We start from the raw sequence: 26,896 nt of genomic DNA, 5'->3' as shown, positions 1-26,896 counted from the left end.
TCCCTGATCATCGTTTGCTTTGGCTGCTGTACTGCATGGCCTGTGACTTTCGCAGACTTCATAACGTGTCGTTTGATTTAGATGACAAGTTGAGAACCGGCAGTGGTGCAGGAAACTGGCATTGAACTCCGGGGTGATCTAGAATCTCTATATTCCCTCTCTGGGTGCTTTTCTTTTCTTGCCCTCTCCTGCACATGCTGAGCTAGCAGAAAAACCCCCAAACCGTGTCTTAGGTAAGAGAGGTGGTTACTTTTCCGTCATGTAACAGGGGGCCCAGATGCTATCTGGACAGGCCAGGGTATCAGCTCTGCAGGGTCTCAGAGGTCCAGGCCGGTTCTAGCTTTCTCCTCTTTCAGCCTCCTGCCCGTGCATGGAACACAGCTGCTAGAGCACCAGCCGTCACACACACCTCTCAACCATAAAGAAGGGGCAGGTGAAGGCAAAAGGCTTGAGCCACACAAGTCTGCCTGCCTGCCTGCCTGCCTTCCTTTTTTTTCTTTTTCTTTTCTTTTCTTCTTTTCTTTTCTTTCACTTTCTTTCTTTCTTCCTTTCTCTCTCTCTTTCCTTCTTTCTTTCTCTCTTTCTTTCTTCCTTCCTCCCTCCCTTCCTCCCTTCCTCCCTTCCTCTCTTTCTCTCTCTCTCTTCCTTCCTTCCTCTTTCTCTCTTTCCCTTCCTTCCTTCCTTCCTTCCTTCCTTCCTTCCTTCCTTCCTTCCTTCCTTCCTTCCTTCCTTCCCCTCTTTCTTTCTTCACTCTCTTGGAAGCTTCTCTCAGCAGCTTCATCTTATGGACCAGGCTGTGTTATGCAGAGGACTTATAGACAGATATATGTGATTTTTTTGCTGGGTACATAACTACCTTTAGAAAAAGCAAGGTTCCGTTCCTAAGGGAGAAGGAGAGAGTGTACATCGGGCAGGCGAACATAATGGTCTCTGCCGTCCTTTCTCTCGGTAAACATTTCGAGGCTCCCTGCTCACACCTGGCATGGGACTAAACCCCATGGGGATGTGGAGAAGGTAGGGGTTTCGTTGCTTGGGGCCAGTGACCCATGGGGAAGATGAAATGACAAAACATCCAAGGACACGTGAGTCGACATTAGTCTAATTGTGTAATTAGACTAATGGAGCTGTTCCATCCATCAGGAACTTGAGGGCAGCTTTACAATTACAGTTCCCTGTAATTGGCTGTTCCTGATGGGACATCGTTACTCTTCGTCCGCAGTAAATACACTGTATGTTGTTCGGTCCACTGTTCTCCTTAGTCCCATCCCCGGAGTCCCAGCTGAGGCCTCTGGAGACAGACGTAGGGCTGCAGAGCTCACCAGCAAGCCTACAGAGCCCCTGAGGCCTATATCAGCAAAGCGAGAGTCTGTAGCAGCCGTGCCCCCACCCCGAGTGCCCCAGATTCTGCTGCCTATGCCTTCTGGCTTCTCACCTGCCTTACTTAGGGGGAGGTGAGCTTTCCTTCCAGTAGAGCGCCCCACGCCCTTTGGGTGCTGGTCAGACTCACGTGTCCGGGAACTGGCCCCTTGCCAATCCTAACCATCACTTCCCAATCACACAGCCTTTCCCACTTGGGGGTCAGGGGCCTGAATATAAACCAAGCTTCACAAACACCATCGAGCCTCGCAAGGGCCTCAGGTGTGGATGAGCAAATTAAACGAGTATGGTGACTCGTGGAGAAGTCGATTTTGTTTTCAAGTTGGGTATTAAATATTTTCCTTTGTCTGGTTTTAAACCTTCCATTGGGAGCATATGACTCCGGTAAATAAAACAGATATGTAAAAGCTCTTGGTTGTATGTTACGGTCAGTTTCGTGAGGGGGAAAAGCAAAAATAAGGGAACAATAACAGGGACAAACATAGAATGAATTCTTGCCATTTTCGACCACATGGATGTATCCCGGGGGCATTATGCTCAGTGAAATAAGTCAGACAAAGACCAATACCATGTGATTTCACTCACATGTGGAATCTAAAAAACAAAAAAAGGCACAAGCAAAAGAAAGGAAGAGACTCACAGGTACGGGAAAGTGTGGGTTCCCGGAGGTGGGAAGGCCTGGTGACATAGGTGAAGGGGGATAGGTGACATAGGTGACGTAGGTGAAGGGGATTGCGAGCTCCAGACTTCCAGTTATAAAATCCATGAGTCATGGGGATGTTATGTACAGCATTGGGAATACAGTCAATAATACTGTAATAACTTTGCATGGTGACAGGTGGTAACTAAACTTATCGCAGGGATCATTTTGTAACGTATAAAAACATTGAATCACTACGATGTATACCGAAAACTAATAGGATATTGTATGTCAATCATACTTTGGTTTTAAAAAGTTTAGGGGCGCCTGGGTGGCTCAGTCGGTTGAGCATCCGACTTCGGCTCCGGTCATGATCTCACGGTTCGTGGGTTGGAGTCCTACATCTGGCTCTGTTCTGACAGCTCGGAGCCTGGAGCCTGCTTGGGATTCTGTGTCTCCCTCTCTCTCTGCCCGTTCCTACTCAAGCTCTGTCTCTGTCTCTCAAAGATAAATAAACATTGAAAAAAAATTTTTAATAAATAAGTTATAAAAGGGCAAACTGAAGCTCTTATAGTAAGAGACACAGATACACCCACAGAGTCAGAGACCCTGAAAGCTGATCTCTATGGGGTCATCTCCCCACATTTGCCCTTTTAAGGGTATTGCTGCTAAAGGCTTCTGATATCACGTTGCATTTTGACTGTTGCGCGGACAGAGAGAAGTTCTCGATGCTCGATCTGCCGGCCCAGTCAGATTCAGTGCACGGAGCCCAGGCTGTCTGTCCTTGTTGGGGGAGAGGGGGCTCATGACTCAGGTAAGAAAACGCTTGGGGAGGAGCAGAGGAAGTGCTGTGCTCTTGAGGAGCGGTGGCAGGGGTAGGGCAAGTAGACCTGGTTCTTCAGCTTTGTTCCAAACAGCTTCCCAACGGTGCCCATGTTTTAAGGGGTGACGGCTGTGTGTTCAGAGTCCCTCACGTGCTCACTTTCGCTGTACCACGCCCAGCACACCATCATCAAAAGTCTGTATTTCTCCACCTTCTGGCAGCAGCTGCCCTGCCAGAGGCCACAGCTGGATTCTTTCAGCATCTGGCTGCGCCCAAATTGGCCGGATCCTCCAGGGCAGGAGCCGCTCGTTCGTTGCAGACGCCCAGTGTTCAACAGACCACGCCTCCCGGGCTTCCGTTTTGCCACGTGTTCTCAGGGCCTGGCCCCCTGGAGGGCCTTGGTCTCCTAAATACCGCAGTGTGGGGACTTGCATGCAGGTCCGGAGCTGGGCGCTAGTCTGGAAAGGGAACCCAGTCAGGGTGTCTGCTAGGGCACTAGGAATTACTCCATCCCACCCTGAAGCGGTTGGAGTCTGTCAGTTTTGTTAGTCTTCCCAAAGTAACAACCTCGTATTGTTATTCTTTTCTCATGTATTTGTTCTATATTTGTTTATTTCTGCTGTGAGGGCAATGATCTTTTTTTTCCTTCTCCTTGATTGGGATTTGATTTGCTTTTCTTTTTCTCGTTTCTTGAGATAGAATGTGAAACCATTGCTTTTTAGCCTTCACTTCTCTCGTGTATGAATTGTTGGCTACACATTGCCCTCTAGGTACAGGCTTAGCTACATCCACAAGTTTGGGTATACCATTCATTGTCATTCAGTTTAAAATATGTTATAGCTTCCCTTGTGATTTCTTCTTCTTCCAACGGTTTATTTAAGGAGTGTGTTGTTTAGGGACGCCTGAGTGGCTCTGTCAGTTGAGTGTCCAACTTCAGCTCAGGTCATGATCTCACAGTTATGGGTTTGAGCCCTGAGTCAGACTTTGCACCGACAGTACGGAACCTGCTTAGGATTCTCACTCTCCCTCTCTCTCTGCTCCTCCCCTGTGTACTCTCTCTCTCAAAAATGAGCATTAAAAAAGTGTATTGTTTAATTTCCACACAGTTGGGATTTTCTAATTTACCTTTTATTACTGATTTTATTTTATTATTTATTTATTAAAACAAATTTTTTTAATGCTTATTTATTTTTGAGACAGAAACAGAGCATGAACAGCAAGGATCAGAGAGAGAGGGAGACACAGAATCCCAAGCAGGCTCCAGGCTCTCAGCTGTCAGCACAGTGCCCAACGTGGGGTTCAAACTCACAGACCATGAGATCATGACCTGAGCCAAAGTCGGAGGCTCAACCGACTGAGCTACCCAGGTGCCCCTATTACTGATTCTAAAGTCAATTCCATTGTGATCAGAGAATAAATTCTAAAGCCTAAATGACTTCAACCAATCCTTTGAGATATATTGAGGCTTGTATTAGGACCCAACACATAGACAGTTTTGGTAAATGTCCTATACGTCCATGAAAAGAATGTGTACTCCATCGTGGTCCTTCAGTTTTCTAAGTATGTCAATTAGGTTGATTTCATTAGTTGTGTTTCAGAACTTCTGTATCTTTATCAAATTGTTGCCTGCTCATTCCATCAGCTATTGTGAGAAGTATGTTACAGTCACTCGTCTCATTTTGGATTTGTCTAGCGAGATCCTTCTTTATTCTATTGATTTTTACTTTATTCAGTTGACACTAAATTACTGGGTACACATAGATTTAGAATTGCTGCACCTTCCTGTGAATTATCTCCTTTATCATTATGACATGACTCTTGATACAGAGTAGTGCTACTTGCCTTCAAGCCTATTTTTGTCTGATAATGATATAGTTACTTTGACTTTCTTTTGATTCATGTTTGCACAATGTAAGCTTTTCTGCCCTTTCAATTCAAACGTTCTGGGTGCCTAATTTATTATTATTTTTTTATTTAAAAAATTTTTTTTTAACGTTTATTTATTTTTGAGACAGAGACAGAGCATGAACGGGGGAGGGGCAGAGAGAGAGGGAGACACAGAATTGGAAGCAGGTTCCAGGCTCTGAGCCATCAGCCCAGAGCCCGATGCGGGGCTCGAACTCACGGACCGCGAGATCGTGACCTGAGCTGAAGTCGGACACTTAACTGACTGAGCCACCCAGGCGCCCCTCTGGGTGCCTAATTTAAAGTAAGTCTCTTGGGGTACCTGGCTGCCTCAGTCGGTGCAATGTGTGACTCTTAATCTCAGGGTTGTAAGTTTGAGCCCCATGTTGGGTATAGAGATTACTTAAAAATAAAATCTTTTTAAAAAAAGAAATAAAAGTAAGTCTCTTATAGGCAGCATATAGTTGATATTTTAGAAGATGTGGTGTGACAGTCAGTCTTCTATTTCAAGTATCCTGCCTGTTTTGTGTTTAATTACTAATATTGTTGGTTTTATATCCATCATCTGAGGTTTTTTTTTCTATTTGACCAGCTGTCTCATGGAGCTTCTTACCTTTTTTTAAGAATATTCAGCTATTTCTTTTAGTCCATTTCCCCCTCTGTTAGCTTATTGGTGAGAACATTCTTCTGTCCTTCAGACACAGGCTACACTAGTAATTTCAACATGCATCCTTATCTTAAAGTTTGTAGTTAACTATAGGTTATTATGTTTACCACGTCCCTAACAATGCTGGATTTCAAAATGCTTTAATTTCAGGGTGCCTGGGTGGCTCAGTCAGTTAAGCATCCAGCTCTTGGTTTCGCCTCAGGTCATAATCTCATGGCTTCGTGGGGTCAAGCCCTGCAGTGCAGAGCCTGCTTGGGATTCTCTCCCTCTCCCTCTCTCTCAGCCCCTCCCCTACTCATGATGTGTCTGTCTCTCTCAAAATAAATAAATAAACTTAAAAAGTGCTTCAACTTCAGGTATCCCTGTCTTTTGTGAGTTATTGTTGTCACACATTTAAATTTATATGTAAGTTAAATCCCATAAGACATTGTTGTTGTTGTTATTATTATTATTATTATTATTATTGCTAATAAGCTGTCACATGTATCTACAGGTCTAGTCTTCTCTTGTTCTTCCATCGTATGTTTTTGTGCTTGTACCTGGGCTTCTTTTCATTCTGCGTAAAGACCTCCTTTTTGTCCTTCTGCTAACATGAGTGTGCTGGAAACTAACTCTGTTTCCATGGTTTACTCCGTTTTCCTTAGTTGGTACCTCAGGTCCGTTTTCTGGCCCAGGACCCCACCCAGGATCCCACATACAGTTAATTGTCACATCTCCTTAGCTCCTCTTGGCTGTGACAGTTTCTCTCTCAGACTTAACTTGTTTTTGATGACCTTGACGGTTTTGAGATTACTGGCCAGATATTTTGAGAATGTCACTCTGTTGGGATTTGTCTGATATTTTCCTCATGATTAGAGCAGGGTAATGTTTTTGGAAGGAAGACCATAGAGGTAAAGTACTCTCTGATCACATCCGATCAGAGGATATGCCATCAACATGACCGATCACTGTTGATATTGACCTTGATCACCTCGCTGAGGTGTCTGTCAGGCTTCTCCACTGTAAATGTACTCTTTTTTCCCCTCTTTCCATACTGCATTCTTTGGGAAAAAGTCACTATGCACAGCCCACAGTGAAGGAGTGGGGAATTATTATGCTCCATATCTTTAAGGGCAGAATATCTAGTTTCTGTAGATATTCTACAGAAACTACTTGGAATGCTTCTGTGTGGGAGAGTTGTATCTTCTGTCCCATGTATTAACTTACTCATTTATTTATATCAGTATGGATTCATGCTTCATTATCCTTTAAATGTCTGTACGATCCTTACAGGGCTTCCTTTTCTACTCCTGGTATTGATAATTCTTTAATCTTTTCTTTGTTTCTCAAATAGTTTAGCTGGAGGTTTATTGTTTATTCGATTGATCATTTTTATTTTTATTTATTTATTTTTAAAATTTTGTAATGTTTATTTATTTTTGCAAGAGAGAGAGACAGAGCACAAGCAGGGAGGGGCAAAGAGAGAGAGAGAGAGAGAAAGAGATCCAGAATCCAAAGCAAGCTCCAGGCTCCGAGCTGTCAGCACAGAGCCTGACGTGGGCTCTAACTCATGAACCGTGAGATCATGACCTGAGCTGAAGTCGGACACTTAACCGACTGAGCCACCCAGGCACCCTGATTGATTGTTTTTATAAAACAAGCTGTGTTTTCACTGATTTTCTCTATTTGTCTATATTCTATTTCATTCATTTCTACTCTTATGTCTCATTTCTTTTTTTTATGCTTACTTTACTTACTTATTTTTACTTCTTTTGGATTTAATTTACCTGACACAGAAGGGGATTTTTCTTGGAAGGTTCACCTTGAGAACCTGGTAGAATTCCTGGTGGTAAAATCCATGAAAGTGTGCCCCCCCCCCCCACCGCAAAAAGACTGGACCCTCCCCGCACCCCCCCACCCCCGAGTTTCTCAGTCTCAAGCTAATGCTCACTTAGCCTGCAGCAGATTGTCAAAATCACCACGTAAATGTTTTTACCAGTTTGTGGCTATAGTGGCTTCTGCTCCAGGTTAGCTGATCTTGGCTGTGATTGTGTGTGTTCACCTGTCTCTCCAGATGCCAGATTTCTCTGATGGCTCTAAGAAAGTTACTGATTTTCAGTATGTTCATCCTTTTTCTTGTTGTAACAATGGAAGTGATGACTTCTAAACTCTTCACATGTTAAACCTGGAAGCAGAAGTTCACACTTACATTTTAAAGATATTTTAGCTGGGGATAATAGCATTTTAGGTTGGCAATTACTCTCTCCTGGCATGTTTAAGATATCATTCCACTGTCTTCTGCCTTCTATCAGTTGTGTTGATAAATAAACCATCAGTCTTACTGCTGTACATTTGAATGCAATGTGTCTTTTTATTTCTCTAGACGTTTTTAGGATTTTTCTTTTGGTCTTTGGGTTTTAGCAGTTTTCTAGATGTGTCAAGGTGTTACTTTCTTTGAATGCATTCTGCTGGAGTTTGCAAGTCTTCTTGAATCTGTAGGTGGATGTGTTTAATAAATAAATTGTGGAAAATTCCCACCCATTATTTCTTTTCCTTCTACTTATTCCAGTTTTCTCTGTCTTTCTTAGATTCCAATTATGGATGTTAGACCCTTTGACGATATCTCACTTGTATCTCACTCTTTTATGCATTTTCCACTATTTTTCTTTCAGGGCGTCAGCCCCAGAATTTTCCACTGTCTTCTAGTTCATTAATCTTGTGTTCAGCTTTTTCTAATCTGTGGTTAATTTTATTCATATAAGTTCTTAATGTTAGTATTTTTTCAGTTGTGGGATTTCCATTTGGTTATTTTTAATATACTCCATATTTGTGTCTTTTCTTCTGTTGTCTCAACGTATACCTGTATTTTCTTGAACATATTATAGTTATTTAAAGAACTTTTTTTCCTGCTAATTCAGTATCTGTGTCACCTATGGATCTTCTTCTATTGTCTTTTTTATCCCTTGATTTTGAGTCAGATAGCTCTGTCTCTGGGAGTGCCAGACAGATTTTTATTAAACGCCAGATACTGTGTTAAGAAAATTGAGAGGGTCTAGATAGTGGTACCATTTCCTTTGCTAGGCAGATAGAGTGGAAACTGATTACCTTAATCTAGTTAGGGACTGAGTCGATTTGAGGCTGGATTAAAGGCTCCATTTGATTTTATTTTTAAATTCCTATTCCTAGAGTATAGCCTCCAAAGTTTGCAACCCAGAATCTGGGTTATTCTCTGAGCCTTTGCTTCTGAGAAATCCTGAACTTTAAACTTTTGTTTGTCAGGACCACAAAGTGACAAAAAAAAAAATCACATCTGCTTTTTAGAAGCTTTCTACCTTGATACTTAGTTTTCTGTTCCACATAACTTCTGAACTCAGCAAACATCTTGAGGGGGAAACCAGTAGTGTTGGGCTCAGTTCTCTGCTACCCCTTCTCATGAGGAATCTATTCAAGTCTCTGGTTTTGGTATCAGGGGTCCCATGGGCTCATCACAAGTTCTGTTGGCTTCTCCACCTGCTGGTAGTGACTGTCTGCCTGGGTCACCAGCCACATCCAGCCCTGAGTCTCTTGTCCTGCTCCCAGAATGCTTGAGTGAGGGCCCCCTCCTCTCAGACTGTTGTCCCTTGGAGTCCTGGTTGCCTCAGCAGCTCTCTGTACTTCAAACAGATGTTTTTCTGTATTTTATCTGGCTTTTCTATTTGTTCTCAATGGAAGTATAGACCTTCTACAAGGTGCTCCAACACACTGAACATCAACCATTCCCTTTCTGATGGGCATTCACTTCTCTTTTCCTTTCTAAAATCCCTTTAAACTATCTTTCTTTATGTGTCTCTAATACTGATGTTTTTATTTCTGTGGAGCAGATTCCCAGGAGTAGGATTGCTTGGTCTAACATTACACACACACACACTCGTGCACGCATTGTGTGCTTTCTAAAGCCACACTATAGCATTTCCTATTTCTAATAGCTATGTATGAGAGTATATTTTTCTCCAGCCTCTGTTAACAATAGTCATTATAGCTCTTTTAAATTTTTGCTGGTCTGATAGTTTTAAAGTAATAGTTCAGTTTAACTTTAATTTGTATTTATTTCCCTGACTACTAGTAAATGTATGATTTTCTTGATATTAGGATTTCTTCTTCTGTGAGTTGCCTATTTACATCCTTTGCCCTCTTATTAATGTTTAAGAGATGTTTATTATAGATATCGTTATTTATCCTGTGTTCATAAGATGCTTTGAATTTCCAGTTTACCCCTATTCTCTGGATTCTCACCCTTGCGACTCTCTTCCCTGTAAGTCTCAGTCTCTCTCTCTCTCTCTCTCTCTCTCTCTCTCTCTCTCTCTCTCTTTAAAGTTTATTTATTTATTTCGAGAGAGAGAGAGTACAAGTGGGGAAGGGGCAGAGAGAGGGAGAGATGAATCCCAAGATGGCTCTACACTGTCAGCGCAAGCCCCATGTGGGGCTTGAACTCACAAACTGTGAGATCATGACCTGAGCCAAGATCAGAGTCAGATGCTTAATTGACTGAGCCACTGAGGTACCCCTGTATGTCTCTTAATTAGAACCCAGCCTCTGCCCTCCCAGCTCCTACCACTCTTCTCTGACACTTTCCCATTTGGCCAGTTCCAGCCCGGTTCTCTCCCAGGGCACTGCTTAATGGTAGCCCCATCTCCCTCACTCAACTGTGGGCTCAACAAGGGCAGTTATCTGTGTCTTTTTCATTCTCTGCCTTATCCCCAACATCTAAAACAGGGGCCAGCATAAAAGTGCTCAATAGATTGGGGCGCCTGGGTGGCTCAGTTGGTTAAGTGTCTGGCTTTGGCTCAGGTCATAATCTCACCATTCTGAGTTCGAGCCCTGCATCGGGCTCTGTGCTGACAGCTGAGAGCCTGGAGCCTGTTTCAGAATCTGTGTCTCCCTCTCTCTCTCTCTGCCCCTCCCCCACTCATGCGCTTGCTCTCTCTCTCTGTCAAAAATAAATAAACATTAAAAAAAAAGTGCTCAATAGATATTTTTTAAATGAACCCAGTCAATTTTGGAAAGCATTCAAGTATCATGGTTTAAAATGTAGACTCTGGATCCAGACTGCTGGAGCTGGAATAACAGCTCTGTTATTTAATACTTGTGTGACCCAGGTGCCCGGGTGGCTCAGTCAGTTAAGCATCTGACTCTTGATTTCAGCTCAGGTCATGATCTCCCGCTTCATGAGATCAAGGCCTAAGTTGGGCTCTCTGCTGACAGTGCAGAGCCTGCTTGGTATTCTCTCTCTCCCTTTCGCTGCCCCTCCCCCCCCCCCATAAATATTTATTTATTTATTTTCCATTTAAAATGGAAAATTCTTTAAAAAAATCCCTGTGGGACCTTGGGCAAACCTCTTTATGCCTCAGTTTCCTCATCCCTAAGATGGAAATCATAGGAGTAGCTACACCATAGGATTGTTATTAGAATAAATGAGCACATATATGTGTATTAGTTTCCTAGGGATTTGTAACAAATTACCACAAACTAGATGGCTCAGTACAACAGAAATTTATTCTCTCGCAGAGAATACTCCTGGAAGCAAGATGTCCGAAATCAAGGTGTCCACAGAGTCAGGCTCCCTCTGATGGTTGCTGGCATTCCTTGGCATTCCTTGGCATTCCTTGGCTTTGAAGCTGCCATTACGCCATTATCTGACTGCTTCTTTTTGTCTCTCTGTGTCTTTACATGCTGTCTCCTTTACATGAAGGATTCCATTCACTGGTTTGGGGGCCCACCCTAGTCCAGTATGACCTCATCATAGCTTGATTACATCTGCAAAGACCCTATTTCCATTCAAGGTCCATTCACGAGAACCTGGGTTAAGACTTGAACGTATCTTGGGGCGCCTGCATGGCTCAGTTGGTCGGGTCTCCGACTTTGGCTCATGTCATGATCTTGCGATTCGTGAGTTTGAGCCCCACGTTTGGTTCTGCGCTGACAGCTCAGAGCCTGGAGCCTGTTTCAGATTCTGTGTCTCCCTCTCTCTCTTCCCCTCCCCTACTCACACTCTGTCTCTGTCTCTGTCTCTCTCTCTCTCTCTCTCTCTCTCTCTCTAAAAAATAAACATTAAAAACAATTTTTTATAAAGACTTTAGCACATCTTTTGGGGGGACATAATTCAACTCAGTACCGTATGTAAACCCTTTCAGTAGGACTTGGCCCTTGGGTTCATTCTTGTATCCTTAGTGCCTTCGATAATTCCTGGCCTTCAGGTGTCCAAAATAATCTGGTGAATTAATTAATGGACCAATGCTTTGTCCTCTGGCCTACAAATATATTTTCAAAACCTATCATTCGCCTTTTTGTTTTATTATATCTTTTGCCATTAAAATGTTTTAAGTTTTGTACAACCAAATATATTTGTCTTCCTTCCTGGCTTCCTTTTTTTCTTTTTTTAAAAATAAATGCTGGGTTTGTAGTCTTGGTTAATAAGTTGTCATGCCTCTAGCCCCCAGGTTTCCCTCCCATATTTTATAGATAATCTCCTAGACTTTCTTACAAGAATTTTTACAGTTTATTTTTTAATGAAATGCTTAGTCTACATGGAATTAATGTTTGTTTTTGGCGTAAGATGGGGCTCTTCTGTATTTTCCCACTGGATTGTCACTTGTGAAATTCTCATTATACCAGAGTCTAAGTCTGGAAATTTCCATTCTGTTACACTGGTCTTCCATCTTTTCTGTATCAATGCAATATTTTTTTTTTAACTTAGTGAAACTGATTTTTCCTCCTTTTTCTTCCTTTTTATGTTTTTTAGGCTATTCTGAGGCTATGTTTGTATTTTTCCATATACATTTTACCCATTTGTCCCCCAAATGCATTATTACAATCACAATTGGGCTTACATTAAGTTTATGTATTAGAAATGTATCTCCTTTGGAATCACGGAGAGAGAGCATACCAGGATGTGCAGAAGGGGAGAACGGAGAGCCTTTTGTTGCCTAAGGGAGTGCAGTCATTCAGAGTCGGCTCTGCCCACTGCACTCGACCCTCAGCTCTGGGTTTCACAGCTTGTGTCCACTTGCCCCTTGGACAACAGATCAGATCCTAGGACTTGAGAACAGCCTCCTCTAAGGGAGGGGTGGCTTGTCTGCTCATGTCTTCAGTCTTCACAATTTGTTACTCATCCGCCCACAGAACTCTCTAAGGTTTTACACAGGTGTGCAAAAATGAGGCGGGTTCTGGGTATTTGCCACTAGAAATATGTGTCTGGTCAATTTACTCATTATGCCTGGAATTCCTCTTGACGTTGAAAACCTATCAGAGCACCTTATCTTTTATTCTCAGACGGAGGCTGTCTCATTTCACGGTTTTTGAAGGTTAGTGTTGGTTCAGCACCTTGTCCTTCTGAGCCATTGGAACACAATTCTAGTCTTGTTGGATTCTACAGGAATAACGTATTTTTAAAAATCTAAACGAAATCATCATTGTCATCATCATGCCCGCAGCAAAAGAGAAAAGAAAAACTACGGTTTCACAACCTGGGGTCGCTGTTGACAAGCCATTGCTCTGTCTTGAAGGTCCGCGGTCGGGCCCTAGGTTGGAGGAAGGAGTGTTGGTGAAAAAGCAGTGCAGTCCCATCGCTGGGGGAATGGGTAGGGTTACATCAGGTGGACCAGATAGAGCTAACCTTATGGACTAGAAATTTCTAGATCAGGGATGTGGTCGGACTGTGATCTTGGCGTGTTTCCAGTGGTCACAGCGTTGCCACCAAATTGATAGAATTTCATAGATGCAAAGAGGTGGAAAGGCCCTCAGAGCTGGCGCACCTGTCGTGACCCTCTCTTCACCCCGGCTCCTCCATTGTTCACCATCTCAGTGGATGCTTCCCTTACCCAGGGGTGTCGGGCTTGGTCATGTGGCTTTCCTTGACCTGGCGTGCGGCGGACGTGACCTGAGCAGCAGCCTCAGATCTGCTGCGTGCTTTTGCTTGGCCCGGTGCTCCAGCGATCTGCCAGGGATCTGAAGGGCCTGCCCGGGGCAGCCGTGTCCCTTCAGTTTGATCCCAGAATGAATGCACGCGGAACAGGCTGGAATCCAACCTGCGGCCCGATGCCAAGCCAGTCGACCAGCAGCCTGAATCAGAAACACCTAGCCAAATCCGTCTTATGTCCACCAGACTGCACTTGACCCGCAGAGCCGTGAGCGTGAGAATAAATGCTTCCTTGTCAGCCGCCGGGCTTTGGACAGTTGGTCATGCAGAAGCTGGCTCATAGAGTCCCTGTTCCCGTTGCAACCCTGTTCCAAACATGTAGTACGTCTAGGCTGGGGGACTCTCAAACCCAGCCTCAGTGGCATCCTCTGTAGACTGCCCAGGCTGTGTCATTTGAATGGGGAGTGACCCACCGGCCAGCGTGTGGCTGTGCGGCAGAAACCACCACTGCTCATGATTGACAGAGCCGGAAGCCTCAACCGTGAGTCCAGACTCAGTCGCCAGTGCTGGGCTGTGGCCACTGGCCACCAACGTCCCTGGGCAGTCACCCCCAGTGCAGTTATTGGAGTGTCTGCACACTATTCCCAGGTGTCCCCGGGCTCCGGGCTCCTCGTCTGTAAAAGGCGAGGCTGAAGCTGATGCTGTCCAGGCTCTCCCGTGCGACACCTTGGCTCTAGCAGCTGTAGCTGTGTCTTTTCAGGAAACAGATGGCTGATTTAGCCTTCCCCCTGAGCTTTGACCTCCTCATTTGTGAGACGGAGCGTTGTGAAGTTTAAATGAAATAACGCGCGAAAGTCGCTTGGCACGGTGGCCGCCGCCCGGTAGCTCGTCAAATTCTCCTTCTCAACGAAAGACAAAGCCCGGCTTGTCTTTCTCGACGGAAGCCTGGGAAGCTTCCCTTACTACCTGGAGTCAGGAAGGCGTGCGTAGGGCGGTGAGGCCAGCCCTTGCCCTTGTCGTCAGACCATCAGTGCTGAGTCTCTGTTCCAGACGCTCACCAGCCTGAACTCTCGCACCTGAGCCACCGTCTCCGGAACACCTCCTGCCAGCAGTGTTCTCATGCCGGGGGCTTTTATCTGAGCCGCTCCGGACTGCGGTGATTCACCGCAGGCAGATCCTGGCTGTAAGAAATGCTGAAGGAGTCTGATGCTAGGCGGAGCTCAGATGACCAAGAAGGAATAAGGAACGTTGGAAATGGTACTTAGCTGATGAAATATAGAAGCCTGGTTTTTCATCGTTAAAAAAAATGCACCTGAGTGCTTCAAGCAAACATTATAACATTGTCTTGGGTTAATAACATATGTAGACCTGTAGCTTAGAGGACAGGGGGCAGGGTAGGGCCTGTATAGTTGCTAGGGTTCTTGATTTTCTGTGAGGTGGTTCGCTATGAGCTCCAAATAGACTGTGAAAAGTTAGCGGTATATATTCTCCCCGGAGCAACCACCAAGAAGAGGGTGCAGAGAGCCATAGCAGACCAGCGTGACTCACATGGAGAGACTGGTGATGTTTCTATCCCCGGATGCTCTGCAGTGGCCGGGCTTGGAAAGACCAAGTCCCTCACCCAGCTTCTTGTTGTGGGCACCCCTTGGGGAGCACCTGTCTTCACCGAGAGAGCCAGCAGGGGTCCCGTGGAACGACATGGCCTCCCGTGGAAGAACCAGTCTGCGATCTAAGGGACATCCCAGGGACAGCAGAAGTGACAATTCTGTGAATCAGAATGTGCCAGACCATGGCTTGCCGCTCTTTGAGGAACTCACTTCATGAGATGCCTCCTAGAAAAGACCAAAGGACTTGGCTTGAATGGTTAAACGTTTTGAAACCTGCCTTGTAGATGCTGCAGTTTGGGCTTACGCAGTTTGGTAAATTGCCTCCGAGCCTCATGATAAATCTAGCTGATTTGCTGCTGTGTTCCTCCCAGAAATGAGAGTGTGCAAAGGGGAGGCTCTAGAGACACGCATATTTGGAAAGTGCTTAGTGCCTCTTCTAGTGATCACACCCTCCGGGTTTCCGTCCTCTGTGATGCTCTGTGCCCGCAGGGGAGGGCACGCCTACAACCCCAGGACAGGCTGCTAAAGGCATGCCCAGCCTCCCTGGTGCCTCACAAGCCTCCAGGCTGCGAAACATTTGCCTACAGACATTTCCTTACTATCCGCTACATATGTTTTTATGAAAGGACTGAGCAGGAGGAATTTGCAATGAATAATTCATGTGTAATTGTTTTCAAAATATAAAGTTATTTTTCAAAGAAAGCAACCAATCTATCCGTTTCCGAGTCCCCCTGCCGCTTGGGTGCTTCTGCGTGGGCTGCAGCTTTCCATCGAAATCCTCGTGTCGTCCTGTGCTGGGCCAGTCTCCTCCGCAGAGCTGGGACGGGGTGCCTGTGCAGATGGCGCGGAGCTGTCAGAATTCCCAGCCAGCGCTGCCTGCCCAGGTCCCCAGGCAGGCCTTTGGGGACAGTCTTGGCATCCGGCGCTGCTCTCCACCGGGCCCCTGCAGACAATACCACAACACCTGCATTCCCTTCCTTTCCACTCTGCTTCCAGTGCTGCACCAAATACATCCTGCGGCTTGTTTACTTTAACCCACACACACGAGCCAAGCCACGGCCAGGGCCTGACCAACTGGGCTGGTGCAGATACAGCGAGCCACGGTCCCATTCAGTTCATTACTGGCACTGATAGTGAGAATAAGAGCAAGGCAATGGTGCCAGCTCCCTGGGTCCTAGTCCCATACACCAAGAAGGACGGCACCCAGACAGAAGGAGCCAGGCACTACACACAAGTTGTAGGCACCCTGCTGCAGCTAAGTGGGTTTACATTCTGCAGCTCTAGTGCGAAGAGGCCAGGGCAGAATGCTCTGTATCTGTAAAGACCTCAGCACAGTCCTGGCACGTAGCAGGCAATAAGCATGATGATGGTAGTGGTGACGGTGGTGATGGTGGTGATGGTGGTGATGGTGGTGATATTGATGATGGTGGTGATATTGATGATGATGGTGGTGATGGTGGTGATATTGATGATGATGGTGGTGATGGTGGTGATGGTGATGGTGATGATGGTGGTGATATTGATGATGGTGGTGATATTGATGATGGTGATATTGATGATGGTGGTGATATTGATGATGGTGGTGATATTGATGATGGTGGTGATATTGATGATGATGGTGGTGATGGTGATGATATTGATGATGATGGTGATGATATTGATGATGATGGTGATGATGGTGGTGATGGTGATGGCGATGGTGGTGATGGTGGTGATGGTGGTGATGATGATGGTGATATTGATGATGGTGGTGATATTGATGATGATGGTGATATTGATGATGGTGGTGATATTGCTGATGATGGTGGTGATGGTGGTGATGGTGATGGCGATGATGGTGGTGATATTGATGATGGTGGTGATGATGATGGTGGTGATGATGATGGTGGTGACGATGAGTACTATCTCATCCCATCCCCTATTCCTTTCCCCCCTCAGCTTTCTCCACAGAATGCAGCCACCCTGCTTTATTTGGTTTGTGTTTCCTAGGATGTGTGTGAATATAAACCTAACTAATGAGACCCAAAACCACCGCAGTCACAGCAGATGCGAGCTTGGATACCTTGGATGGCATGGCCTTTGGAAAGGTTTGCAGTGCTGACTGCAGCCTCCGGGGCCATGCCCGCTGAGCCCAAGGCCGCGAGACCACTTACCCCTTTGTTCGCTCGCTCGCTCAACAAACACGTCTCGCCCAGGGAGTCAGGACACCTGGGCCCCGCCTGTAGGGAGCCTGTGGGTGGAGACACACGAGTAACAATCACAGGCCAGAGCGCAGGGGCCATGGGGCCGAGCCCACCGTGGGTCTGGAGGCCTCGGTCAGCCGGGACCCCGGGACCGCTCAACTGCCTTTCTCCTCGCTTCCTTCCTCGCCAGGTACTGGGAAATCGCGAAATGCCCGTGGATGATGACCAGTATGCTCCGCTCACTGCAGAAGTAGGACATGAGAAAGGAGGGACGAGCTACCTGGACTTGGCGGCAGGCCCTGGAGGTAGCTAATCGCCGGCGCAGGCCCTGCCGGGACACGTTTCCCACCGGTGGCGACGCCAGTCTTTGCGAGCGCGGCCGCGAGGCCACCGGGGTGAGGTAGTGTGAGCTGAGGTGCCGAGACAGCGTGTGTTCTAAGACTGGAAACAGACATTCTTGTTTAGCTTCATCTGACTGTGTTTCGGCCTTTTTCTTTGCACTAAACCAAACTGTGAGTGCAGAATTTTGCCTGACGGAGCCTTCTACAAACTCAGAGCACAAACGGCTTCTAAAATTTGCTCCAGAGCCTATGCTCCTTCAATCACGCTTCATGTCCTTTAAGATTTTCCTCCTAAAAACAGATGCTGCCTCTCTGTGATTAGTGACACCCAGGCATCAGCAAGGCGGGCGTTCCTCCTCCTTTTTGGTAGATAAGGACACAGAGACCCTAAGAGATTCGGGGACATGCCCAGGATCGCTGAGCCGCGGTCCCTCCCCTCGCCCTGCCCCCAGCGGTTGCCAGGAAATCTGTCGTACACGGTGCAGTCAAGCCTGGAGGCTGGGTCCTCCTGTTTGCCACCTGCTCGGATTCTGCTCTCCGGTCCACGCACCTGGCAGGGAGAGGACGAGCAGCTGGGTCATCCTCCCCCTCGCATCCCCTCTTGCTAGAGTTTAGATGGACAGAGAAGCCCTGTTTGCATTTTGCCGTCTCCTCCGCGTTCGGTCTGGGAGATGACAGGGCGGTGCAGTGGGCCTCCCCGAGAGAAAGTGGCAGCCGGGACTCCTCTCTAGGAGAATGAGAAGGTCAACCATCTATCTGGCCGCACCAGAGTATCAGTTGACAGGCCTGTCCTAGGGGAGAGAGGGCGCGCCCACATGAGAAACAGGCAATTCGAGAAGCCATAGAATTTACCGTTTTGTTTTGTTTTTTTTTCAACGTTTTTTTATTTTATTTTTGGGACAGAGAGAGACAGAGCATGAACGGGGGAGGGGCAGAGAGAGAGGGAGACACAGAATCGGAAACAGGCTCCAGGCTCCGAGCCATCAGCCCAGAGCCTGACGCGGGGCTCGAACTCACGGACCGCGAGATCGTGACCTGGCTGAAGTCGGACTGCGCCACCCAGGCGCCCCAGAATTTACCGTTTTGACCCCTTGGGTATACGTTTTGACATTTTTGAAGGAAGATAAAAAGAAGGAAAAGGTTTTCACATTTATCTTAGCGCTCCCAGTGTGCCGGCTGAACTTGTCTTTCAGGTGAGGAAACTGGGGCGCAGGGTGAGTCAGTCACTTGCCCGCGGTCCCAGAGCAGTGGGTCGGTGGCTGAGTGGGAATTTGACTCAGTAGTCACTGAATGCTCTTGGCTTCCTCCCTGCCCCCCTCCTTTCCCCCCACTGTCCCCCTCCTCCTCTTCCCTGCATCTGTCCCACACACTGCCTGTCTCCCCACATGGCCAGATGCTGGCAGGGGTGGGGGTAGAGACATCGGCTCTGGGCCGGCCCCAGGCCAGGGACCCGGGGTGGCGGAGGGGGAGGTAAGCAGCAGAAGTGTTTCCTGCACTTGTAGTGAGCCTGAGGGAGGCCGCTCCAGGCCCAGGTGGAGGCGAGGCAGAAGCCAGGTTCAAGACTGGGCCATAGGGTGCCCACGAGCTGCAGGTGCCCCGCCCACCATCCATCCCGCAGACTCATGGATGCAACTTGCACACCGACAGGGCCACCCGGGCGCCCCTGGTTGGTTTTAAAGTAGAGATTACAGTGTCTAACTCAGTTTTAGGGGAGAGAGGCCATAACGCAGTAGTTAAGCCGCTGGGCTCTGGAGCCTGACGGGCTCCATGAGCTCTGTGACCTTGGGGAAGCCGGGGAGCCCCCGAGCCCCCATCTCCTCGTATGTAAGATGGACGTAATAACGGATTTCCTTGTGTATAAACGAGGCACAAGAAGAGAATCTACCTCTTAAGGTTGTTTGTTGGGAGGACCGACACATACCTGAAGGCTCCTGCTACAGTGTCCAGCAGGCATGTGGCCTGTGAATTAACAAACATCGACTGACTTCCACATTGCTCTGTTTAGGACACAATTCTGGGAACCGAAGCCAGGCAGGGTATTCTCCTCCTCTGCCCCCGAGAATGGAGAGATCAGTGAGGTACAGCCCGGTCCTGTAGGAAGGGCAGGACGGGGAGACGAGGGAGTGTGCGAGGCCAGGCGGTTGCCATGTGCTGGACAAGAGCCTGGCCCCGCAGTCTAGACAGCACCTTCTTCCTGCAAGGATAGAATTTCTAGGAAACTGAGGGAAAAGAACCCAGACCATCACAAAGTTAGTGCTACGTTCGTATCGCAAGGCTTACCGCTGTTGAGTATCCCGACAGGATTTGGGACAGAAAGAAATCCAGTGCCCAAATCGAAAGAGGTGGACGCGCCATTAACGGAAGTCTTCCGGTTTGTCATTGTTTCAGACGCTCCGAGGAATGGGCCAGAAGGGGCTCCATCGCAGACTCCGGTTCTTTCGAAGAGTAACTTGGACGGCTACTTTGTAACCGCTGAAGAGTGCGTGAAGCGCTTCCCCCAGAGACTGAAGGAAGTCTTCCGGGTAAATTATGACCTATCTACTGCTTGGCTTATCTGGACACCCCCCACCCCACCTTGCTCCCAGCCATCCAGCCCCACCGGCATGCCCTGCGCTTCACGGGACCCAGCGCCCCTCGCCGTAGACTCAGGTTCACCCCTTTTCCCCTTCCTGGGGAGGGGGGCTCGGGCTTAACTCTGCAATCCCCTCCCAGCCCTGAGGTCCTCCCCTGCTCCCGCTTTGCCGGGTCTGCCTTCTGCCTCTCGAAGACTTTGGAGAAATGTGGAAGGAGAGGGGCGGGTCAGGGAGTTAACGAGGAATTCGGGATGCGCGTTCGTCCATCCTGTCCACGCCACCCATTCACTCGGCAGACAAGTAGCACGCACTCACGATCTGCTGGAATTTCTGCTAAAGGCTGGAGATGGAAGAGGGGCCCCAGTCCAGTCTAAGACGCAGATGGAAACAGATAGTTCAGACACATGGGGTTGCCTGTTGTAGAAGGAACCATAGCATGCCATGGGGGCACAGGGAAAAGACCGCAGTAAGGAGGACTTCCTGGAGGAGGTGGCCCCTGAACCGAATCTTAAACCCCCAGCAAGTGCTGGCCAGAGAAAGGAAGGAGCAAACAATAGGGGAGGGAGCTTGCCCCAGGCAGGTGGTAGACAGGTCATGGTCATGGGCTTTAGGGAAAAGCTCACAGATTGCTAGGGTGGGTTGCATGTGGAAGCTGTAATGGGTAATATGGGAGAAACAGCAGCCATTTAAACACAGAGGCAGGCAGAGAATGACCTAAGCTGTTTCTGTGTTGAGAAGTAAAGGAGCAGTTAAAGGGGGAAGGTCAATTTAATAAGCCGGCTGTAGTAGCTGCAAGGCAGGGTGGAGGCCCCAGGGTGTGCCGGAACAGGTAGGCGAGAGGGTGAGGGGGTGAGAGGGCAGGAGGGGAAGCAGAGGGTCACTGGGAGCAAGCATTCCCTGCTTGTCACCAGGGTGGCCCGGAGGGGTTCACGGCCAGCACCCCTCTGCCGTCTTCACCCAGGGGGCCAACTCACCCATTCCGTCGCAAGCCAGCCTCCTTTCTCTGGCCTCTGCCTCCACCCCTCTGCTCACCTTTCCCAGCGAGAGGGCGTAGGGGGAGCCAGGCTCTGTGCTGGCACCCCTGTTCGCCCGTGCAGCTTGGTTACGGTGCACACACGTGCCATATTTCCTAATGATCTTTATTTTAAATAATCACATAATGAACTGAGTCAATGAACATTCACTGCCACCCGCTCTATCCTGCCAAGAATTTGTAATCTAGGGTTGAGACAAAGAAGTGAATCTCTAATTGCCAGGGTTTACATGATCCGTACTAGGATGCAGGTTAGTTCTGGGATCACTGGGGATTTGCTTGTCGTCCTCACAGGCGTATAGTAATGAGACCGAGTGTGTGCCTTGGGTTTTGAGCGGGAAGGGACAGTCACCTTACTTATTTTATTGAGTTCCTAGTCGCGAGAAATTCCTGAGCATCTCTCCTCATCAATAATGGAAAACCCACCTTGGGTTAGCCTAAAATACTATTACAGCCGCTCCTGTTGTTTGCCTGGCAATTTTGTAGCCACGCGAGGTCGTCTCAGCACTCAGCTCAGGTTTACAGACAACAACAAAGCCAGGTGAGTTAGTTGTGCCCCCACGGCTCAGGTCCAAGACCATGAAGAATTGAGGAAATAATTCATCATGACCCAATAAGAGACATCTTTTCTCCCCGACCGTGGTGAGGAAAGCAGGCACAGACACCCCCGGGTGATGCAGGGGCATGACCTGAGGACGGGTTCTCCTTCGGCCAAGGGCTCCCCCTCCAGACACCGTCTCTGCAGGGTCAGGCATGTGTCCCCGGGTCCAGGTATTTATTTCAAAGCAATCAGAATCTGGAACCAACCCCCCCCCCCAGAAATGAGATCATTCTCTACATACATTTCTGCAACTGTACCTTTCACCTCACTGTCTGTCCTCGACGTCTGACCTTGCGTGGTGATCTCAGCATGCACCCTGATCAGAGCGTCCTCTCCGTTCTTAGGACCAGCCCCCGTCCTGCCCGCCCGGCCTGCGGGCCCCGGCTCCGCACTGGCTGTGCCCACCTCTCCTCCTCCCTTCACCCTCCAGCCAGTGTTCTTCCTCGCCTTCATGTCTTTGCACATTCTGTTCCTTTGCCCGGACTGCCAGTCCAGGCCCTTTGACCAGTTAACTCCTACCCAGGCCCTGGTCTTTCTTCAGCACTCGGGCCTTCCACATGCCTTCAGATCTGCGGGGAGATCTGCCGCCGGCCCGTTCCCCTCCCGGTACAAGCGTGTGTGGACTTGTGATCCTAGGAGACCTTAGGGCTGAGTTGTTCCCAAATCATCCAAATAACTCAGACGGCCACCACAGTGCTTGACATGTAATCGGTGATCAATATGCATTTGCTGAGTGAACAAAAGGCTTCACGTTACGTGTAGGCAGTGAACCGAAGGGATTACATCCGTGGCCTCCTTTGTTTAAACCCTCACAGGGCCCGCTCAGGTAGGCATTCGTGTTCCCATTTCACAGATGGAGAAACTGAAGGTCTGAGACAGGGAGGAACTTACCCAAAGCCACGTGTCTCGCAGAGGTTGGAGCCAGGAATTGAAACATCTACTTGACTCCAGTAAAAGTAGGAGTCTTCATTCTGGGAGGCCAAAGACCGAGATGAGGGGAATGACGAACGTTTTTACATTTGTGAGGATTATAAACGTGCATTCCATGGCATCTGGACTGTCCCTGTCGTCCGGCAGTCCAGGCTGGCAGTGAGCGCGGCCTTCACACCCGTCTTCCCGTCCCTGCCACACTGATTTGCTGTTACATTAGCAGACAGGCCTTTCTTCCCCACTAGACTGTGGGAACCTTGGTGTCGGGGACCACGTTGAGGCTAGCTTGCGTCTCTGTGCTGAGCAGAGTGCTCGGTACACAGTAGGTGCTCAGGAAACACTTGTTGCCCTCTGCATACCCACCAGCTCCGTTCCGCAGGGGTTTACTATGCACTGCTCTGAGCTGGAGGTACAACAAGGGACAGACCTGAGCCCAGGCCACGTGTTCACCTTCCAGAAAGGGGAAGGCAGTGAACACACACATCACCAGCTCGTCAGCCGGTGACATGTTCTGTGAAGAAAACTAAGGCCGGGTGAGTGTCAGGGACCAGGGAGATGCCGTTGTACAGAGAGGGTCAGGAAATGCTCCCGGAGAGGTGACATTGGAGCAGACACACGGAAGGGTGCAGGTACTGTGGAGAATTCCCTGAGACGCCCGAGGCAGGCTCGGCGTGCTCGCAGGACAGCAAGGGGGCAGAGGAGAGGAATGGGGGCAGAGGGGTGGCCAAGAGGTGGCCCGCAGCCCCGAGCAAGTCCCCACCGGTGCTGCTGCTGGACAAGAGGCCACCAGGCGGTGGCACAGGAGCCTGCTGGATGGCGGTGGCCCTGGGAGGCACCTGGGAGGCAGGGCAGCATTTTCAGTGGGTCCCCATCTGTTCAGCCCAGTGACTGCGCATTATGAGGTGCTGAGTGAGTGAATGACTGCGGGAGGGTGGATCTTTCCACAAAGTCCCAGAACGTCTTAATCAGGCCCTTGAGGTCTTTGTTGTAAACGACCTCTTGCGGCAGATCCTGGGACAGGAAGGTATGAGTGCAGCGCCTCCGAAGTCACCACAGAAAGCCCCGGTGGGGGCCGCGTCAGGTCCTGATGGAGACGAGGGGCGCTGGGGCCGCGTCGCCAACTCTCCGAGCCTGAGACCCAGGAAGTACAGACGGGGGAAGCACACGCACTGGCCCAGGCAGAGCCCGTTCGGAGCCCCAGCGCCGGGCACTTGCTGTGCGGCCTCGGGCGACAGCAATAGTAACAAACAACATGTTAGGGCACTTAGGAAACAGCATATTCACCGCTCACAACCGCCCCAGGAGAGAGGGACTTCCGTAATCCCCGTTTCACAGATGAGAAAATGGAAGCACGGCCAGGCTAAATGTCTTGCCTACGGTTTCGCCAGTATTAGCCGGCAGAGCTGGGGTTTGAAAGCGGGCAACCTGCCCGCCCAGTGGCCCTCGGCGTGCCGCGTGGCCTCTGAGTCACAGGCTCCCTCCCAGCCTCCATCTGCTCATCCGCAAGATGGGGATTGTGGTGCCCTCGTGTGGCGTCACCGACGGAGCAGGGCACCCGTGCAGAGTCCCTCTGGCTCAGCAGACGGGGCCAGCTCGTCAGCACCATCACCCAAAACCGGGTACTGGCCCCCGGATGGCCCCCGGAGGTGACATCCAGGACCACACTTGTTCTCCTGTAGACAGAAGCTGCCACACATCATGAAGCTTCTATAGGAACATCGATCAAGGGCGAGATTTTTATCTGTCCTGAAGAGCTCCAGCATCCTCTTACCAAAAAGGCGGAGAGGGGAAGGGAAAGAGAAAAGCCTTTCTTGTCCCTGCCCTGGCCTCCCCGCATTACAAGAGGGCACGGGAGAACGCGGTGCGTGGTTCCTTGGGAAAAGCCTATGGTGGCAAGGATGTCCCTGGAGGAGGGAACTGGCCCACGGAGCCGTTGCGGGGACACCGCCCCTTCCTCGTTTTGGAGAGGAGCCCACCCGCGCGGGGTTGTAAGTGTGCTGTCGCGGGGGTTCAGAAGGAAGCGCTTTGACGCGTGCGTTTTGTTTTTAGGACCCCTACTCCGCCTTCTTTAAAATCGACACTGACAGGGATGGCATCCTCCACACGCGCGATGTCCACAGACTGCTACGGCTCTTACTGTTCAATCTGAAAGACGACGAGTTTGAGCGTTTCCTGGGCCTTCTGGGCCTGAGACTCAGCGTCACGCTGAATTTTCGGGAATTTCGAAATCTGTGTGAGAAGACGTCTTTGAGAACAGACGACCCGCCTCAAAGACTCGTTAGGTAAGAGCGCACGCGGCTCAGCGCCTTTGCCCGCACGGGGTCCGCTGCTCCCGCCGGGCCCACGGAGGAGGGGGAGGAACGGAATTCCCGCCCCCCCCCGGGGAGCGATCGTTTCGTCTTTTGGGGGGCTCGAGAAAAACCACGCAAGGAATAGCCTTCAATGCCGAAAGCCTGAAAGATACCGGCTGCGGATTAGAAGGTACAACCCGATCTAGCCACCCGTGAGCGTGGGTTTCGCGCGTCACTGTGAGTCATGCCAGCCTGCCTTCTAGCCACACAACAACTACGTGCAGACACTTCTGTGTTTTTTCTTTTATAAAAAGCTGGGGTCGGATTTATGGGTGTTGCCCAGCCTTGCGAGACCTGTCGGCCCCCTGCCTGTGAGCCGTGCAAGCTAACGCTTGTCTAGAGAACACTGGTCCAGGCACTAACAGGTCAGCCCAGGCAATCGCATGACTTGGGGAACCACAGGGCACCTTCTGGTAATTGATGGAAACTGAGTATCACGCCGGGCTTCTTTCTATGAGTGTAAACGCATACATACACGGGGCCCTTGAATAACCACAGGATGCTTCAACCCTGCAGCTTGACTTATATGTGGATTGCGGGGGGGGGGGGGGATAAATACAGTGTGATTATGTACATGTGTTTTCTCTTACGATTTTCTTCACACGTCCTCTTCCCTCGCTTACTTTATAGTAAGAACACGGTGTATTACACATATAACGTTCAAAATATGGGTTAATCGGTCGTGTTACCAGTAGGGCTTCCAGTCAACAGTAGGCTACTACTAATTAATTTTGGGGGGAGTCAAAAGTTATATGGGGACTTTTGACTGTGGGGGGGTTGGCGCTCCCAACCCCTGCCTCGTTCAAGGGTCAAGTATACGTCTTTTACTTTCTATAAATCTGGGGTCAGCTGAGCCAACTGTTTGGGGAGCCACAAGGACGACGCCCCCGCCACCCCTTCCCAGGCAGTGTTCCACCCCCGACCTCTGTCTACTGCATGCCAGCCTCCCTCAGGTCGAGGAGGCGAGTCTGCGTGTCAGCTGGACCATGATTCGTCTCCTCCATTTCTCTCAGTAAGCGCCTACGCCCCTTCAAGCAGGAACAGCAATGCCAGTGCACCCACCCCATTGAGATCTGTTGATGCCAACAGGCATGAATGAATTAGCCCTTCAGCCCCCTCCTTGACCAATTATTATAAGTGGAATAGTACTATTTTTTTGAAACCCTCCCATCCACTATGATAATACAGAGATGTGTTCTCTGCACCTTAGTAACATTCACTAGGCTGTTTTGCCCTGGAGGTACCAGCGGCCCCACCCCTTCCCTTCCGCCAGGCTGGGGAGCTCCCTGCAGCTGAGAACTCCCAGAAGCCCCCATTACTGGGCCAGATTACGCGATACTTGGCTAGGCTGCAGAGGCCCTCCGATATCGCTCTTTAATTTTTCTCTCTGAATTCGCTGGTTTTGTTTTGCCTGTACTTTCAGAAAAGCCGGCCAGAAAGAAAACAACTGTGGTCTCCTTCTAAGTGAAAGAAATGATCGCATAACACGTGAATTGGACACCTGCTTCCAATTGCTCAAGTTCTGAGGAGCTGTAATATGAGACTTGATTGCTTACCATTAAAACAATACAAAAATATCCTTCAGAAAGAATTTTCTGGAGAATGTGTGCAGAATCAACCTAGAAAATTTCAACCACAAAGCGCAATCTTCCCATTCAAATGACTCAGCCTTCTTATTTGCATTCAATTCCTTCGCTTATCAAGTGTTTACTGAGGGTCTGCTCCGGGCTAGATGTGGCCCCAGGATGAGGTGGTACAAAGACCGCCTTTGAGGGGCTCATGGGTGAATGTGGAACAGGTACAAAAATAAAGAGCTATAGTGAAACGCAAGGATGTCTGAAGTGCCTCCAAGATGGGAACAGCTAAGCCTGCTTGAGGTGCACGGGAAAAGTGGGACATCTGAGTTGCATCTTGAGGTGTGAGTAGGAGTTTGTCAGGTGCAGGCTACCAGATGGTGGTTCGAGGCCAGAGACCAACATTTACAACACCTCA

General features: G+C 48.9%; 1 protein-coding gene across 2 annotated transcripts in view; it reads left to right on the top strand.

Moving 5' to 3' along the window:
• Positions 1-26,896, top strand: part of EFCAB6 (EF-hand calcium binding domain 6) — a 248,861-nt gene that overhangs the window by 139,901 nt on the left and 82,064 nt on the right. For both annotated transcript variants that reach the window (XM_023257575.2, XM_023257574.2), the window contains exons 18-20: positions 17,266-17,380; positions 19,805-19,938; positions 24,603-24,835. In XM_023257575.2, the coding sequence (XP_023113343.2) occupies positions 17,266-17,380; positions 19,805-19,938; positions 24,603-24,835 (482 nt within the window). The remainder of the gene's footprint in view (positions 1-17,265; positions 17,381-19,804; positions 19,939-24,602; positions 24,836-26,896) is intronic.

This window comes from Felis catus, chromosome B4 (genome assembly GCF_018350175.1).
Source record: "Felis catus isolate Fca126 chromosome B4, F.catus_Fca126_mat1.0, whole genome shotgun sequence".
NCBI classification, from domain to species: domain Eukaryota; kingdom Metazoa; phylum Chordata; class Mammalia; order Carnivora; family Felidae; genus Felis; species Felis catus.
Note: the sequence above shows the minus strand (reverse complement) of the source record. Positions and strands in the feature narration are given on the sequence as shown.